At 41.3% G+C, this 18,363-nt stretch overlaps 1 protein-coding gene across 3 annotated transcripts in view; it reads right to left on the bottom strand.

Annotated features, from left to right (window-relative positions):
• The window catches only part of ptprz1a (protein tyrosine phosphatase receptor type Z1a), an 88,993-nt gene extending 71,322 nt beyond the window's left edge, over positions 1 to 17,671 (bottom strand). For all 3 annotated transcript variants that reach the window (XM_061077029.1, XM_061077030.1, XM_061077031.1), the window contains exon 1: positions 17,381 to 17,671. In XM_061077029.1, the coding sequence (XP_060933012.1) occupies positions 17,381 to 17,441 (61 nt within the window). In that variant the 5' untranslated portion in view covers positions 17,442 to 17,671. The remainder of the gene's footprint in view (positions 1 to 17,380) is intronic.
• Between the last annotated feature and the right edge of the window lie 692 nt (positions 17,672 to 18,363).

Below are 18,363 nucleotides of genomic sequence, written 5' to 3'. Positions count from 1 at the left end.
CATGTCCATGTATGGCTTGAAAGGTGGAGGAATGCCCAGTGTTGGTTTGTTCGTCTTGAGGCCCTGAAGATGACTCGCATGGCCACTGTGAAAAGAAGGAGGGAGATTGTCCAGCCTGCCATGATGCCTTACTCCAATGTGGTCTTGACTAGAGTAGTAATAGGCTCTGGTACTTGGAAAGAGAACTTCAGCTTCTGTGTCCAATGCTTTGAGACAAACAATCTAAAATGATAACCTCCTGAATGCAGAAAAAATGATTTAGACTTATTGCAAACTGTTTTGCAATTTTGTAAATTTGCATTAGGAAAACAACTGTACTGTACTCACTGCTCTTAGAAACAGTACAGCCTAAATGTGTCTCTAAACTTCTGTCCAAAAAGATGTTTTGCAGCTATAACACTGTTGTGGATCCTGGTGCACCAAATAGCTACATTTCCAACCTGGCTTTGAGTTTGACCTTTGTGAGGCTTGGACAACAGATGTGATTCATGAAAGTGATCCCACTAGATTTATACACAGCAGATCCTCTGTTAAACCTCAGAAGTCCACTTTAATACCACCAAGAGGAAATCAAAGCGCCTCGTCACAGCGCTTCAGGCATTTAACAAATGAAAGTTTTTTCTACCTAAAAATCCCTTCAAACCGCTGCTGGGAGCGGAAACACAGGGGAGCAGCGGCTGTGGAAAACTGAACTCATCAGATGAACAGAGGCCTCTGGGTTGATGTTTTCCTCATTGATCAGCCGCTCTCATCTTTTCTTTTTAACTATAAATGGCAACGAACAAAAGCGGTATATTCTTTGCAGAGCGAGACCGTCGACCCTTAAAGGAGGCGGAAACATGAAAGAGGCAGAGCGGCTGAGAGGATGATTGCATGTGAAACATGCACGGCAGGAATGAAGGCACGGAAATTCATCTCTCTTAAGACACCTCAAGATATATTTGTTATTTTTTGCTGGAGTGCAGGGCCAGTCCAACACTGAAAAAACAAAACTAACCAACTGCATAATAAAAGTTGTTTTCAAATTCAAACAAATTTTTTTGTTACCAATTGATGTATTTTTTAAGTTGGTTTAACAAATGTCTTTTTTCAGTATATACATAATCATGAATGAGTGATCAAGTTACACAGGTCAATCAGCCCTGAGTTGGAGTTTCCTCATTGTCTATTTTGCTTATAAAATACACCGCCTCAAACAATGTCTACTACATCATCAGGAGGATCGCTTACAGGAAGTGTTGCCAACTAGCCCACTTTTATTTTTTTTGTAAAATGCAGCTGGTAACAAATTGAATGACTTTATGAACAAAGTCGCCACAAAACCCCCATAGGTGTGAGGTCGTTTTTTGTCTCCACAGACACACCTGTCTATGCTCAGGAACTGACAGACTTAGTCACCTCATATTTGTCCCATTGTCTGACAACAGAAACAGCTTTTGTCAAATTTGTCATGGTAAAATACAGTATATTTTATCACAGGAAGCAGAACAGAAGCAAACTGAGTAATGGCTGAAACAAGCTGACACTAAGCAAATTGTAAATATGACATCATAATGTCATGAATATCCAAATTATGTCATCTATCAACATTTAGCTACTTCCCGAGCCGGTTATTAGCTCCTTTCTAAAAGAAACAACAGTTTATAGCTTAAACCAGCCAGAGGTTTTGAGATGGTGGTTTAAAAAAAAACAACAGAACAATGAGTGAGAGGTTTTCACCACAAATTGAAAAAGTTGATTACATGCCAATTTATTTACTAAGTCATGAGAATATTTAAGAAAATAGAAAGTATCTATGCCACTGAAAACCTTTATAATACAAACACATGTTCTAATTTGAAATCTATAGTCTACAATAGCTGATCAAATACATTTTATAAATATTTTTAGAAAAATACATTTTATCTGACTACAATTTTTTTAGGACTGTTTAACAACAGCACTCCCTCTGTGGAGTTCTTACGATACCTATATTTCAATTAAATCATACAAATTTAAATAGCTCTTGTGGTTGATATCTGACAAATTTTTTCTCCAAATTAACTGTTGTTGACAGTTTTTTCCCATGCACAAGTGAGGACAAGTTTGAGGCTATAACCTAAAAAATGAGGACCTTTTGGCCGGTCCTCACTTTGTGACGCCCCTTTAATTGACTATTTGGGGGTTAAGACTTGGTTTTAGGTTTAGCGTTAGAATTACGTTCAGGTTAGGTTAAGGGTTAGGCGTTAGGGTTATGCGTACAACACATATTTCAGTCTGGACCAGCATGATGACAAAAAGTCCCACAGGCTTATTTACATTGTGAAAAAATATCACAATTATTTGTCCAGTGAAAGACTTTTATCAGACCAGATCACAGAGGATCGTTTGCAGGATTAGGGTTTTTTCTCCAACCCAGCAGAGAATTTCTGTAAACTGAGAATAGGAAATTAAAACAGTGTTTAGAAACAGATGAGACAGCTCATGCACCAGTTGTATGCACTGAAGCAGGTTGTCAAATCAACATCTATTCAACTTGGTTCGTTGTACGTTGGTTACCTGCCCACCGTTCTCTGATTGCCAGCCTCAGCTGCTGCATCAGTCTCAAAGAAAAACAGCCCTGAATCTTCAGTATGCCTCTCTCTCTCTGTTCGTCTGCCCGACCTTCACCTCAAAGCAGCTCGAAACACTCAGAGAGGGACTTGGATTCTTCAACAAAACGCTCACGCTCACAGCGATATGTTTACAAGAAGAGGAAGATTTAAAGGGAAACTGAGAAAGACCGGCCCCATTACAATGAAGTTACAAGGGTTTTTATATTTATTTAAAACCTCTGCTGATAGCTATGTCCGCCTCAAAATGATTCAACTGCTGTAGAGCAGAACATAAACAAGGATTTATTATGTCTTGGCACAGCAGCAGATTACATTGAAACAGTAACATGCAAACTACCTGTCTGTGGCTCATGTTAGCATCAATCAGAGAACAAAGCAGTGGTGTGTATGTTGGGATGAGACCAGCGAACTTTTTCTCTTTCCTCAGTAAAGAGGGGCATCTAGGTAATGTGTAAACAAAATGGTTTGGTGCTGAAATAAACTTAATGATCATCCTACTGCTGTGGGGATCAAAGTGTAGTGACTTTGATCCCCACAGGAGCCAGTGTGACCCTGAACCACGTAACCTTATATGAGCATATGTCAGGGTTTCATTTAATTATATTCCACCCCAGATCTTCTTCATCCTTTAGATTATCATGAAATCAAACTATAGTTTTAACGCTATCTACATCTAGAGGTGATGTAGAGCACAAAGCTGAGGTGATGCTTCAAATATGAATGTAGCTGCAAAGAAGCTACAACTTCTATGTGGATTCTTCCCAAAAGTCATCAAACCAGCAGCACATACAATCTGATACAACCACCAGAGTTTCAAGGTGATCACGCAATATTTGTGTCATCAATTCATGACTGACCAAATGTTAAATATGATCACCATCTCCTCTTCTTTTGCTGTGGTATGGGGATGAATAACATATAATTGTAATATATTTATAATGTCACAATGAAGTTGACCTTTTAGCCAAACTATGTCAATGGACATTTGTGTAAAATGTTGCTTTAATTTGTGACTGACCGATGATCATTAAAATAGAATCAGTTTATCCTTGAATCTAAGTGGAAATTTGTACCGAATTTAAAGAAATTCTATCAACATATTCCTGAGAAAAGGACAGAGAGAAGACAATCTGAACACATAATACATCCAGGGTCAAGGTTTACTAAAGCTGTTATGAGTATTTCTCGTAAAAGACTGATTCCAGTCTCTTCTTCTCAGCCTCAGTCAGTCTGTCAGTTAAACACCTTTGGTCCGAAATTAAATGTCTCACCAACATTGGATTTTAACCACTGGATCCATCAACCTCAATTATAATTAATGTTCCCAATAAGATAAAGCCCAATAACTTATTAATGACCAAAAAGGCATTTGTATTTTTAAGTAAATGGGGTCACTGGACCGCAATGCCATTTCGCTCAGACACTCATGGTTCTGAGAGAAGAATCCAACTAGCTTTGGTGATCTTTAACATGTAGCTCAAAGCACAGTATGGGCCCTGCATGGTGGTAAACTTTCAGTCTTGTCCACTGCACTGGTGGTCAGAATCTAAAACACAGAGAAGCCGCGCTGTGTAAAGAACTCACAGATTTCCTCATGCATACAGCGTGGTCCAAGCAGAGCGGGCTTGGTTCAAGCAGACGTGTTTCTACTGTGATCGTATACACACGGTGACGAAACAGCTTGTCAGAGGCCCAGAGAAAAGCTCCTCAGCAGAAAAACAACTTCATTAAACACTGGAGCTGAATGAACGGATGCAGTGCCAACTTCGTATCCCACCAGACAGACAATGAGAGAGGAAATGGTGTTTGTGTGTGTGTGTGTGTGTGTGTGTGTGTGTGTGTGTGTGTGTGTGTGTGTGTGTGTGTGTGTGTGTGTGTGTGTGTGTGTGTGTGTGTGTGTGTGTGTGTGTGTGTGTGTGTGTGTGTGTGTGTGTGTTTGGGGGGGGGGGGGGCACTCTTACTAATTTGATAAACTCATTACAGTTGGATTTACTCTTCAATTCAAACTTAAGATGAGACTTATGTTCTTAATAATGTATGTAGGAACATGAAGGTAAAAGATTATCAAGTGAATACATTTATTTGAGGATTTTAATGCTGCATTCAAGTCTTGTAGTTTTTACCAGCTGCCAATTGGGAAATAAAGGCTGAACCAATCCACACAGTCCAGCTGATATATACAGGGCTTCAAGGAACAGTTTTTCTATTTATTACCTCTTTCTTTCTTTTTTCAATTAAATAATTAATCAGTTTATTTATACAGTGTATTCTAGAGGTTTCTGCCGTGTCCACACTCCACACAGGATCACTTGCGCTCAGACACAGTGACCATCAGTCTCTTAGTCTTGGTTGGTTTAGAAATTTAAGAATTGCGGACCATTGTGGCTCTTGAATCCATCAGTGCAGCTGCAGCATTGTTTTTTTTATTTTTACCCCTGTCCATTTGTTTGGGTTGATGTTTTGTTTGTTGGTTGATATGTTTGTTTGTAACCAGGCAAACAAACACAAACTGGATGGATTATCATAAAACCTCAGTGGCAGATCAACATCATGGCCAATATTTTACACCTTTCTGGGATTTAAGTTGAGGTATTGGTACACCTAAGACGATTTATCAGTGGTTTAAAGTCGAAAGAACTGTTGCAATGTGTATTTCCATGTCCTCTCTCCTGCCTCTCTCTTGAGCTGCTACAGAACAGGCTGTTGTCGCCTGCCTCTTGTGCTCCTCCTCTGATTGGCTGACTGCATTTTGAGTGATAAGCGACCAGGCCTATCTAATTCTGGCATATTCACTCTGGTAAACACAGCTAAAAGAGATGTTGTTATGTTTTACAGCTATTTACAAACAGGATGTTTCTGAACGGTAAGTTTGGAGGCTAGACTGGTACCGGCTGGGTGGGGCTGAGAGACGAGTGCGATCCTGAATGACATCATATGGCGAAGGAAGTACAAAATTAGACTTTACGATGACATATTTCTTAGAATGGACTGAGTGAAAAAGTCTGCGGATTGACTGTTTTCATACTTTGGGGGTCCCTACTGACCCCCTTCAATTAATTACGGATAGTAAAAGCCCAGAAAATGTATTTTACATAATATGGGCCCTTTTTTTTTTCAAGGAAAACTGTACTTTGTGTGTGTACTATTTGTTGCAGCTTGATTGAATTTGAGGGGACGTTTTGGCCTTGGCGGGGGTATCCTCTCTACTGACTACCACTCTCGTTATCTATGTTAACTTCTAAACCTCAGCCCAGTGTTTTGTTATATATTGTTTATTCTCTTTCAAACTTTTTGTCTTTTCACTCAGGTTTTTTAATACACAGACTAAAAATGTGTACAAATATGTTCTCACAGACACTGACAGTGGATTCTTTCAGCTATAGTCACAGCTTTTGCGAAACCTTTAAAAGACGGCAGAAATGGAGCTCTTGATGAGAAAGAGACTGTGCTGAATGAAAAAAAGAGTTTTAATGGAAAGAGTCCAGCTGTGATGCTTTTACTCTGTAAACTCTGTAAAGTGTATGAAGAAAAGATCTGGAGGCATTTCTAATCCAATCACTCAGACCAAATCAAACTTCAGCAAAGACTGATGTCTACAGTTCTCTCACTGTGTTGACCACATGGGCCACCACACTACAAACTCACTCAGGCCTTCACAGTCTCTGGTTCTTTAGAGTGAGTGTGGTCTGTTTACGGTCCAGCAGGACAGCCCTCACTTTTCCATCAGGCCTTGCTCTCTGCATGTCGCCAACTTCACTCTGCACCATGGACTGTTTATAAAAGCTCTGCACACAACGCCCAGTAAAAAGTGACATTTTATCGTAGAACTGTTTGAGGAGGACTCACTAATGACAAGGAAAAATTCTGAAGTAGCTAAAGAGCATTAACGCAGGACAAGAGAACAAAACATTACAAACACGCAGGTAGAAAAAGGCCACTGCACAAGTTGATTGAATGCAGGGAAAACTAGAAACAAACATGGTGTATTAGTGTGTAATGTCGCCGTATGATCATGTGAATCGGGCCGTTTTCTGCATTAGAACTGCTGCAATAAGAAAAATTATTTGTGATTCATAACTAACTGGCTAAACCAATAAAAGCTAATCTGGTCCTACACGTGCAAAGAGTCTGTCCAGACAACCCATCATCTGTCCTCTGTGCACGTCTGCGGCCACAAGCACTGATTTCCTTTTGCACCGGCCGATCATCATCAGCACAATCACTGGCTCATTAACAGGCAGACATTCTGTGATGGTGCCTTGGGGATGCATGACTATTTTGAGGGATGACCTAATTGAAACGCTCAGCGGGAGGGGACGGCGGGGAGGGGCACAGAGGAAATTATAGATTTTACACTTTGTCCTTCTTCAACCTTGACACACTTTCTGATAATGCTTGTCGTTTCCTTGTCATCATTATCTCACCATAAAACTAATTTAAATCAGTTTTCTCTCTTTAAGGAATTTTTTAAGTGCTTTTTCTAAAATGTGTGATTGCATCATTTTGGATTACTTGACAAAGACTAAATGTTCTTATTTAATATATAAGAAAACACTTCTTTGTTTTTCATGTTTTAATTTGAAGGTATTGTATAAAAATACATATGTTATCTTGCTTTTGAGGTGAACTGTTATTGTACTAAAAAATATAGCCAGCGCTGACAGACCAGATGCAGCAGTTTGGTGTGAGCTGGTTAGTGCCGACCTTCTGCTGTTCACCACCAGCACCAGCTGCTCCCCATCAAATCTCCCAACATCCCCAGTATACCACCCTGGGCTACCGTACCAGTCAACCTGGCTGTAACACGAAGAGACGTGTGGTGCTCATAGAGGGAATTGCAGTGGCTGTGCAGTAGATCATGAAATCCAAATAAAAAGCTAATTACCAGCAGAATAATTCCATGAATTCTTGTTCTGAATTACCGCACTGTGTTTGTATGCCTTTTTCCAGAATTGTATAAGGTCAATGTAACCACTGAAATATAATCACATTATCTTTGAATCCACGTGACAACTGATCAAAAGTTGAGAAATTTCCCTCAAACAGTCTTGAGATATCACATTCAAGAGGCAAAAAACATGTATTTTGAGGCCACTTTGAACTTTGACGACCCAAATCTAATCAGTGAGTCCAAGGGAACATTGGGTCATCATGACCTTTGACCACTAAAATCTAACCAGTTCATCCTCGAGTCCAACTGAATATTTGTACCAAATTTTAGGACATTCTTAAGATATTGTGTTCAAGAGAAGGGAGGGACGGACAGACACCCCCAAAACATAATACCTCCGAAACTGCCCAAAAATTTTCATGTTACTGTGAAGCTTACTGAACAGGCCCCAGTTAGCTGATTCATTTGTTAGCCAATCATTAGAAAGTAAAACAGCTAATGGGACAGCGTGGTAAATCATTTCAGTCATTTGTTAACAAAAATTATAAATATCTGCTGGTTTCAGCTGTGCAGATGTTATTTTGATATTAAACTGAACCGGCCTCATCTAGCTCATCTCAGCTATAGCCTTCCTGACACAAAACAGCGTCATGAAGCTTGAAACATGGTTGTGTGCATGTGCAGCAATGGTACCCACCTGAGCGCCCATGGAGATGAAACATAATGACTTTAATGAGTTGTACAATTAAAAAGTATGAAAACTGAAACATCACATGCTTAAGTTTAATTATCTTTCATGTTTGTGTTTCCTGTACCTACATTACCCACAATGCAACACGAAAGTTTGGTTTCAAGATGGACGTTTGTTATGCTAGTTGTTGTTATATTGTTTATATGTAGGGACATTTCCTGATCATATTCCTGCTTCCCAGAAGATCATCCCTTACATTTTAATGGCCCCTTCATCTAGCGCCTTGCAACAAGACTGAACATCCACCAGGACTGTGCTCTTTAACCTTATACTTGTTTTTTGAGATGTCTGGGAACAGCACATCCTAGAGACATTAACTGGCTTAAGACTGATTCTTCTTTAATTGGCTAATTATCTGAATATTAACATGGCTGTCTATGATAGAAAACATCTGGAGTCTAGCTGCACATCTGGGAGTTCAGATCAGCTTTAGTTTAATCTCAAATAAATTTCAGTGACCATGAAAAAACAAGGAGTCTCTCACTCTGTGTCTGCTTCCAATTAGATGTAACTGCTGTAATTGTTTTGTACCTCAGACCTACAGGATTAACCTTTCACAGCTTTCACACGCCTCCGCCTGCAGACGAGCTCAGGTGTTTTTACTTCAAGCTGTGGCTTGGTCTGAGGTGCAGAACCAGTCTGACCAGGACCAGGACTTCAGCAAGAGTCAGCGCCTCTGGGCTTAACATCTGCTCAGTGTTGTTACAGTCTCAAGCTGCAGGTATTTATATTCAGCTCTGACACACCTGAAAAGTGGAGAAGCCACTATCACCTTTATGTTGGAGCATTCAGATTCTAAATTCTAATTTTGAGAAAACACACCAACAGTACACACTTACAGACTTGTAACCTTTTTCCTTGTACATGTAGTTCATCAATTTGTCACATAAGTTTACATAAATAACAACCTAAACATTGTTTCTTTAGTTTTACTCAATAGTATAAGCATTCTAGACTCAAAACTAAGTGGTTTGTTCTTTACCTTTTGTGGCTTTGATGTTGATGTGAGAGACAGACAGAGTGAGAGAGAGAGAGAGCGAGAGACAGAGAGAGATTTTTCTAGTTGGTGTTGGTTGAGGCCAAACCAGAGATAAAAGCAGAGTGAATAGTGGACTCAACCACTGCACTAATGGGATGATCGTGTGGCTCAGTGTGAAATTAGCCAGCTGCTAAAATGCTTTCCATATAAACTTACAATGATACTATTATTAAGCCAGTGTTTATTTTCCTTAATGTGAAAGTTCTGTGGCCCAAGAGCTCAGAAAATCTGCGTGAAATTCATTTGTTACTTCTGCCTTTCACATTGTAACAGGAAAAAGAAAACTCTAAACATATCTGTTTCGATTCTCTGCTCTTTTCTCTTCTTCTCTTACTTCTTTAGAGTCTCCGGAGTAATGACATGGTGCTGTACGGCTCAACCCCCTGCTACTGTGAGCTTGTAATGTCGTCGATCGAGGAATTTAAGCTCATTCTCCCACTGCACTCAATGGAGGCTGATCTGGATAAGAGGATCAGACTAATGCCTGAAATGTAAATGTAAATGTTCTGTAAATACTTGAAAAGCCTTGTTGAGGCCCATCGAATCCTTTTGTGCAGGCCAACATCTGCCTAAAGCGCGTCCACATTCACCTGCTTGGATGCCCTACACCAGCCGGTGAATGGGGAAGAAAAGGAGCGAGTCGGCCCTTTTACTGAAGAGGACGTTGACCGACCCATGTCCTCCACTCAGGCCTTTCATCGCTGGCCTTTTTCTGCGTCACTTTCACATTCAGCTGGTTGAGAGATGAGGGCCATCGAACATCCAGGATCGAGAAAGGGACCACACAGAACAGTGGAGGACAAATCAAATGGCGCGGAGGACAAATCAAATGGCGCTCCACCAGCTACTCTACGATGGCACCACTTGTTCTCCACTGCAATGGGCTCTGGTGTGAGTGGCCCCTCTTTCACACGCACTGTGGGCCACCCGGATCTGCCCACCATCCATTACACTGTACAGAGAGGCAGTGAGCACACAGGAGGAGGTGGAGGAAGAGGAGCGTAGGGTGAAGATGGTGGCAGAGTGCCAGGTGAACACCAGCAGAGACAAGGTGGTTGGCTGAAAAAAAACTAGAAAACCTGGACACCTCTCATTCCTCACCCGTCCAGAAATGAGAGGGGAGATAAACGGGGAGGAGGATTTCAAAAAACGTAAAGGGAGGGAGAGTTTTGGGGGGGGGGGGGGCTGCTGAAGGGTGAAGGAATGAAGCTCTGAAAAGGGAGAAATGTGGGACAACAGGGTGACGGAAGATGTACAGCGGTACACACACATTGTAAAAGGAGGAGAGAAAATGAGAGATTAAGAGCAGAGGAGAGAAAAAGGAAGGAGCCGGATGGAAAAAAATGTTAAAGAAGACTGAAGAGTTAGAAACAAAGATCCAGCCCTGAGGAAATGCACTGCAAAAAAGATCTCAGTCTCGATATGTTTGCCTCAAAATCCCTTTTTAGATCCACAAGACATCCAGAATATTTGATTGTACTGTGCAAATAAAGAGAGCATGGGGCCTAAACTTTCACCCATGTTCTTTTATGATTAAATAAAATATCAAAATAAACTGATCTTCAACAAAAGCTGAATTATGGATGGCAAGCACATTTTAACTGCTCAGCCTACAACAGAAACATTCAACAGCCTTTTTATCACCTCCACCACCTTTCACCCCTGCATGGTTGTTTGTTTGTGAGCAAAATCACACAAAAACAGCTGAACGGATTACTATGAAACTTGGTGGGAGGATGTGTTATGGGTCAGGAAGAAACCCATTCAAACTCGTTTCAAATCCAGATCAGGGGGCAGCTCCAGGAATTTTTTTCCACTTTCATTAATATGAAAAAATTTTTTTGCCATTTCCCCAGGAAATTATTGAAATAAATCAGGTTCATTTATGGAACTGATAACTTTGAGTGTTTGAAATATGATGCATCTTGATTGAATTTAAGGAGACTGTTTGGACTCGGCGGAGATATTGCCATTTCAGTATTGTATATTATATAAACTACAACCTACGTAAACAGTGTCTTGGTGCAATGGGAGACTGTTTTTTGAGTGCGTGAGGGCATGATGGCTGAGGGATGACTTTCATAATGACTTGCTCTGTTACTTTTAGGGCTGGGGATCAAGCATCAACAAATAGATAATATTTAAGTTCACGTATGGCTTCTGATTCTAAGACAACATTAATAACTCAACATATTTGACTTATTTCTGAAATAAAAAAAAGTAGAAAGTGAAATGTAGAATGTTTGTAACACCTCTGCTAAAGTTATTATTTATCCAGATCCGCTCCAAAATGTAATGGATTCTTCCTTGGGTCATGGCCTACCCCTCCCCAAAATGTTATGGAAATTACAATGAATGCAAGGACAGACAGGCAGACACAAGCCAATGACAATATAACTTTGTTTGCAGAGGTCATAACTGGCTCAGGAATTCAAAAAGGTTGTCCACTATTTGGAACGTCAGACCCCCGACTCCTACAGTTCACATTCTGAAGCGTCCTTGGACAAGACACTGAACCCTAAATTGCTCCTGATTATTCACTAATGAAGTTATATGAACACTTTGAATAATCCCATCAGCTGTGGAGCTAACAGACCAACTAACACAAATCCGATCCGGGATTTAGTGTTTTTACAGTGTATGTGGGGAACGGAGGCCTGAGAACAGTGATGGGAGACACAGTGAGCTTGTGAGTGGGGGGGGGTAATGAGGCTGGGGATGTTAACGAAGACTAATGAAGGCAGGAGTGCTGCTTAACCTGCGCTCCATCACTCTGTGAGGCCTCCAACCTCGAGGTGTTGGAGGATGAATGTATGTGTGTGTGTGTGTGTGTGTGTGTGTGTGTGTTTGTGTGTGTGTGTGTGTGTGTGTGTGTGTGTGTGAGTGTGTGCTCTCCCTGTCCCCCCTCCTCTTAACACAGTGCGCTCCCACACTTCTGCTCCAGCTTCACAGTGTGACAGCGTCCTCTCCTTCTCACCGCCGCCACTGGGACAAATCGCAGTGCCATCATGCGTCACGCTTAAATGCCAAGCCCCCCCCCCTTTTCTTTTCTCTGTTGCTCTGCATCACCCCCCGCACACACACACACACACCCTTCCACCCCCCTCAATCCATCCCCTTACACCTCCCTTCTTTCTGTAGTTGCCCCCTTCCCTACTGTTACAAAACAAATCTCCCCTCTGACAGAATAATTCACGGGGCCGGGCCCCGAAGAGAAGGCGCAGGACGAACGGGCCTCCTCAGCTGACCTCCGCCGAGGACCCAGCTGGTTGTTTCCCCACGTAACCCCGGCTTGCATTCAGCCGAGGGTAAGGGGAGAGGAAAAAAGAGGGGCGACTCTGGTGGATTCAAACCGGTGGCCCCTGTGTATGCCTGAGTGAATGCCGTTGAGCCTAATACCCACTAATCTGGTCATCAAATACCCCTGCTGCCATGACTGGAAATCTGCTTTTCTCTGTCCCAGACTACCAGTGGGGCAGCAAGGGACGTCTGACCAGCTGAAGCTGATTTGGACAGAGATGGCGGGATAACGCCATGGAAAGAAAGGAGACAGAGAGGATGGTGGGAAACAGGAGGAAATAAAGACATGAATGTGAAGGACTATAGAAAAGGGAGGGCGTTCGAGGTGACCAAAGACTTGGTTCTGTCTTTCCCCAAACAACTATCAGAATCCAAATGAGGTTATATACTGTATTTACCTCTAACATGAGTAATAAACACTGTCAAGCTCTGAAATGTGACATTGAATATCTGTAGACAAGGACGATCTATTTCTCTCATTTTTTTATCAGAGTTCCTGACCCAAAGTAAGTCAGGAACTCCTGAAAGCCATTGTATTCTGTACCTTTTTTCAAATCCTCTAAAAATAACATATAGTAACTTTGGTTTCCTTTGTTCATTAAAAAATATATACATATTTCAACAATTGCTGAAGATATTTAAACTCAGATATTGTATCATAAGTACATAACTGTTTGCTCATGGTGGGAACTCTTGGGTTTCTCTATAATATTGGAAGGTCTTGACCTTTCTATATGTAAAGAGCCTTGACATAATGTGTGTAGTGATTTTGTGTTATAAAAATAAATGTGAATTGAAAAGTGTCAAATTTTTACATCTCAAGTACACAGTGAATCCAGTGGTATTCAGCAGAAATTAAATTTGGTATTCAGTCTTACAATTTGAATTACTATGGCAATTATTTGCTTCCATATTGTATCACATATTAACAATAGAACTAACTACTAAAAAAGGTGATGAATACCAACTTCAGTTGTCATGCTCATGTGAGGGCTCCCTCTCCCTTAATCTCCATCACACATGTTGTATATATATATATATATACATATATATATATATATAATGATAATGATGATACTTTAAACATTGACACATCTTTCTATTACGTTAAAAACAGCTTCTGCGAATGAATGCTGTAAATGTTGTTTTTTTGTTGATGTGTCAGCTACAAGCAGCATCTTTTGCACTTCTGTCCGTCCTGGGAGAGGGAGCCCTCACATGTGTCTCTCTCTGAGGTTTCTACGTAAAAGATCTCAGGATGAAGAAGAGGACACACAGAAGTAGAAGACATCTAAAGAGAGTCAGGAGGGTTTTTGGTGCTGGGGGCTGACGCCAGTGTTGATGTGCAGTAAACAAACACACGTGATCTCCAGCTTCTGCATGCTAACCTACCCTCACCTGAACATTATCGAGACCGAGATACCCAATTGTGTCGACATTCTGTGGACTTCATGTCGGCAAGTGATGAACTTAGGAGGGGCTAGCTGGTTAGCATGCTAACTAAGGTAAAGGTAAAGGTTTTTTGTTTAATAGAGGAGCTGATTCAATTCTAACATCATATTAAAAATGTTGTTTTTGGTGCTGCCTGCTGTTTTTTAGCCTTAATGTACGTCAGCTTAGTTTTCAGTCATATTTAATACAAATTTAAATTGAGTCCATTTATATTTTTATAATGACTATGTCATATTTCGGCATCTCAGTGTGTTTGACTGACAACCTGCCTGACTGAGAGGGCCATCTGTCTGCAGACTTCCTGTTAGACAACAAGAGACCCGGTGACTCGATGAGTCCAGACGGAGCACAGGGCATTGGCACTGCCCATTCACAAATATCTTTTGGGAAGACAGATGGCATTGAATTTTCTCCACGTGTCTTTTTTCTTCCACCTCAAACCATTCCTGCGCTGCCTTCCGAGCGAGCTGGCACTTCCTTTGTGCTGTGACATTTTGTCAAGAGCTCCGTTAAAAAAAAGCCCGGACAAAGAAAAAAAATCTGGAGGAGGATACGATGGAGCCCGGAAGCTTTCTGCAGGTACACAACGGTTCTGCAGGGAACCAGACTCGCTGGCGCTGCCACAAATAAGGTCTCACAAGTCTTTGGCTAAATCTGGTCCTCACCAGCTTCTCCCCTTTATCTTTGTTTTATTTCTCACCCCCTGAAACGATCAGCCAAGCAGATCAGTGTCCTCTCTGGCACAGTGTGACGGTACCATGCGGCTGGGAGGCCAAACTGCAGAATAAGTGCTCAGACTTACAGTGACAAATTCAGATTTATCTCCACTGACTGAGCTACTGCCCGTCGATACAACACTAACTAATCAAAAACTCACCAATACCAGTGAGATTCATCTAGGTTTGTAGCAGAGATGCCCATGTCTGCAGAGATGCCGAATATGTTTATTGATGGACGAGACAGGCAGATGTTTTCTGTATTACCGTAATAAATTAACATAGTAAAAACATCCTCCCTAGGTTTGGACATTTCCCTCAGTGCAGCATTATGTTCCTTCTCTGAAGTGTTGCAGACAAGCTGGTACAGGATATAATGGACCTGTGATTATCGTTGGCTTAAACTCTCTTTCTCATGTCCGATACCCATATCACAATCTTGAGTGTCTACTGAAACCATAAAATCTTATTACTCTTTAAAACAGCTAAACAGTTAATATTAACACATACATTGACATATTCACATGAAGAAGAGACAAATAGCCCATAATCTGACTTAGGTAAACTCAATGCTGCTCCCTTTTTTATTAATTTTAACTAATACTAACAAATTAAAGATTAGATATGAAGTGCAATTTGATACAAAAGTTTAGGAATAACAGGAAGTAGACCAGAACTTAAAGTACTCTACATAAATAATAGCATCTCCATGTACTGCGATACAGAGAACCAGTAACATGGGCATCTTAAGGTTATTACACCTGATATTAACTTAGCAGTTCTGAACCCCTTCTATGTTGTTTCATAAAGTTTGCCGTGTTGAAGTTTCCACCTCTTGATACTTGAATTACATAAATTACACTTGGCTGTTCAGCTTTTTTTTCCCCTCAAAATAAGTCCACAGAGTTGACATGATGACAGCGGCGTGACGACGTGTGCAGCCTTCACTCTCGTTCTGGTCAAAGAACAGCGTCCGTGCACGTCTCTCTTTACAGCATGTCACCTGTTCTCAGTGAAGCTTTTACATGATATTTAAAGTTGACAGGGTTTATTTTATTTATTCATCTTTCCAATGTCATATCCAGTCATTTTTACCATCATTAGAGTGATACGGATGTTGAGTATTGGATCAGGCATATGCTATACCTACAATACTAAGTTGTTAGTGTCTCATTTAGAGAAAGATAATGTTCTGCTTTGGACAAACACTGAGGAGAATGCGATCATTTTGTGACCAAATCCCTGTGTGCATCATCCACTGGGCAAACTCCATCTAAAGAAGGAGATCATGTGATCTGACTGACAGCTCCAGAGGAACAAATAAGTTATTCGGGTCTGTGAGAAGCTACAGAGGCACCAAGCACTGTTACTTAAATAAAAAGCATCAAAATTGAGTTGGAATCACTACATACATTTTCGATTAAATAGAATTAATTATGAGAAACTGGTTTCCTGTTCACTGACTCAATGACCAGTAGTTTAATTTCACATCTTGATCCCTCGTGACTCATATCAACACTTCAATCAGACCGTCAAGCAGAAAATGAGCCAAAGATCAGGGATCAAAACAAGCAAATACACATCTCCCGGTTCAAAGCACAGATGAACCTGTTACCTCATGTGGCAGAATGAAAACCTGCAATCTGAATGCTCCTGGCTGGGCAGCGAGCCTGTGTTGAGTTTTTGTTTTTCTATAAACCTGTATCCCTACATTTCTTCCAGCAGGCAGATTCACAGTCAAAACACACCCCACTTGACCCTGAAACCAGCTGAAGTTATATTCCATTGGTTTGAAGACAGACTGACCTCCTGAACCCGTCCATTTTCACCTATCAACATCGGCACATGTCTTTTCTCAAGTCAGACACATCAGAGCTTGAGTCTACAGCCACTCTCACTTCCCACGAACTCAATATCCAAAGAGCTCCATGTGTTTGATTTCTGTTCCAGGGCTGGAATTGAGACTTATAGGTTGTTATTGGTTTGAGTGATGGTATCTGTTTCTGGGATACATTGGGATCACTGCCGTTGTTGTTGTTGCCAGATCTGGAGCCCGTGACACCCTTAATAAGCCAGTCAGACTACCGTGTCCAAACTTCTCTCTTCATGCTTGACAGCTCCGGTTTGGAGCTGATGTATGTGACGCCCTGCGACTCACGTTTTAATCTGCGCTCCCACAGACAAAGTGGGATCATCGACAGCACACACCACAGACACACTCTGCCAACCACACATGAGGAGATTTGTGTTAAAAAAAAGGGCTGTAGCTTCTCACAGACCCGAATAACTTATATATATATATATATATATATATATATATATATATATATATATATATATATATATATATGTAAGTTTTGGATTCATTTCCTTGGATGTGACGCATGAAAGCTGGCGGTTTTGTGAGTTTGATGAAAATACAAATACACAAACTACACGCGGACTTGTGTTGTCGGTTTGTTTTGAAACTGCCGTGTTTCACTTCCCATCTCACCTGAGGGCTGCTGCGAAATCACAGGAAAGTTTGCGCAGCAAGTGGAAAAGCGCGCAGTCTTCAGTAAAACGGATCACAATAGAGAATGTGTAGGGGTTCAGTGTCCTGTGGGGGGGCAAAAGGAGGATGGCAGCACGTCCTACCTGGTTGGGAGAGGAGGATGAGATGTGCAGCCAGGAGCAGCCAGCAGCCCTGAGTCTCCATGTTGGGGCAAAGCGCGCAGATGCGTCAAATAAACAGATCACCAGAGGTTCTTTCGGGGAGCAGGTCCCTGTCCGCCCTCACAGCTCCATGCTGCTCCTCTCCTGCTGGTCGCTCTGTCGGTGCTGGTCTCTCTGGGCGTGAGTGAATATATATATTTATATTTTTTAATATATTGATATATATAAAGTACAGATCCAGGGTCCCGGTGCGCCGCTCCGCTTCGTCCGCTCTCCTCCTCCACACCGACCGACTGACTGAAGAGGAGCCGCCAGACTGAAGCTGTGCACCGCCCACATCCCGCAGACACACCGGCCTCACTTCCTCCAAACACCGCAGCTTCTCACTGTACACACACCGTACTTTAATTTATGAATGAGTTCAATTCTTCTATTAATTTATGTGTTTTTTATTGTATTACATTATAGTGAACCGCAGAGTCAGGATGAAAGGAGAGTAATGAGGTGAAGGGGCAAGACTGACTAAATGAACATGGCTAAAACCAAATACATGACGGAGGAAGGGAGTGTGAAGTGGAAGCAGGGAACAAGATAAGAAAAACAAGACAGGAGAGAACAGGGAGGTGAAGGGAGATGCCTAAATAAAAATATAATGTGATGGAAAAGGGGAAACAGGGAGGGGCCAGGGAGGAGGAATAAAGGAGGGCAGAAGGAAAGACTAAGAGAAAGAGGATTAAAAAGAAGAGCCAGGGGAACATAAACAGAGCCTGAGCCATGTTGTGACCCAAACAAATAGATTCTGGACTGAAACATGTTTTTGTTCTTTGCTATGTCTATTCTACAAACGTAGGTGTATTTTGCATGCGAACAGCCGCTGGGTGCAAGCTGACCTGTACACTTTGGTTTTTGGTTGATTAAATCCAAATGTGGTTAAATTATGCACCATGTCATAATAAACACATAAA

The sequence above is a fragment of the Limanda limanda genome, chromosome 8 (genome assembly GCF_963576545.1).
Source record: "Limanda limanda chromosome 8, fLimLim1.1, whole genome shotgun sequence".
Classification (NCBI taxonomy): domain Eukaryota; kingdom Metazoa; phylum Chordata; class Actinopteri; order Pleuronectiformes; family Pleuronectidae; genus Limanda; species Limanda limanda.
The sequence above is the reverse complement of the archived record's forward strand: the minus strand, read 5'-3'. Positions and strand labels throughout refer to the sequence as shown.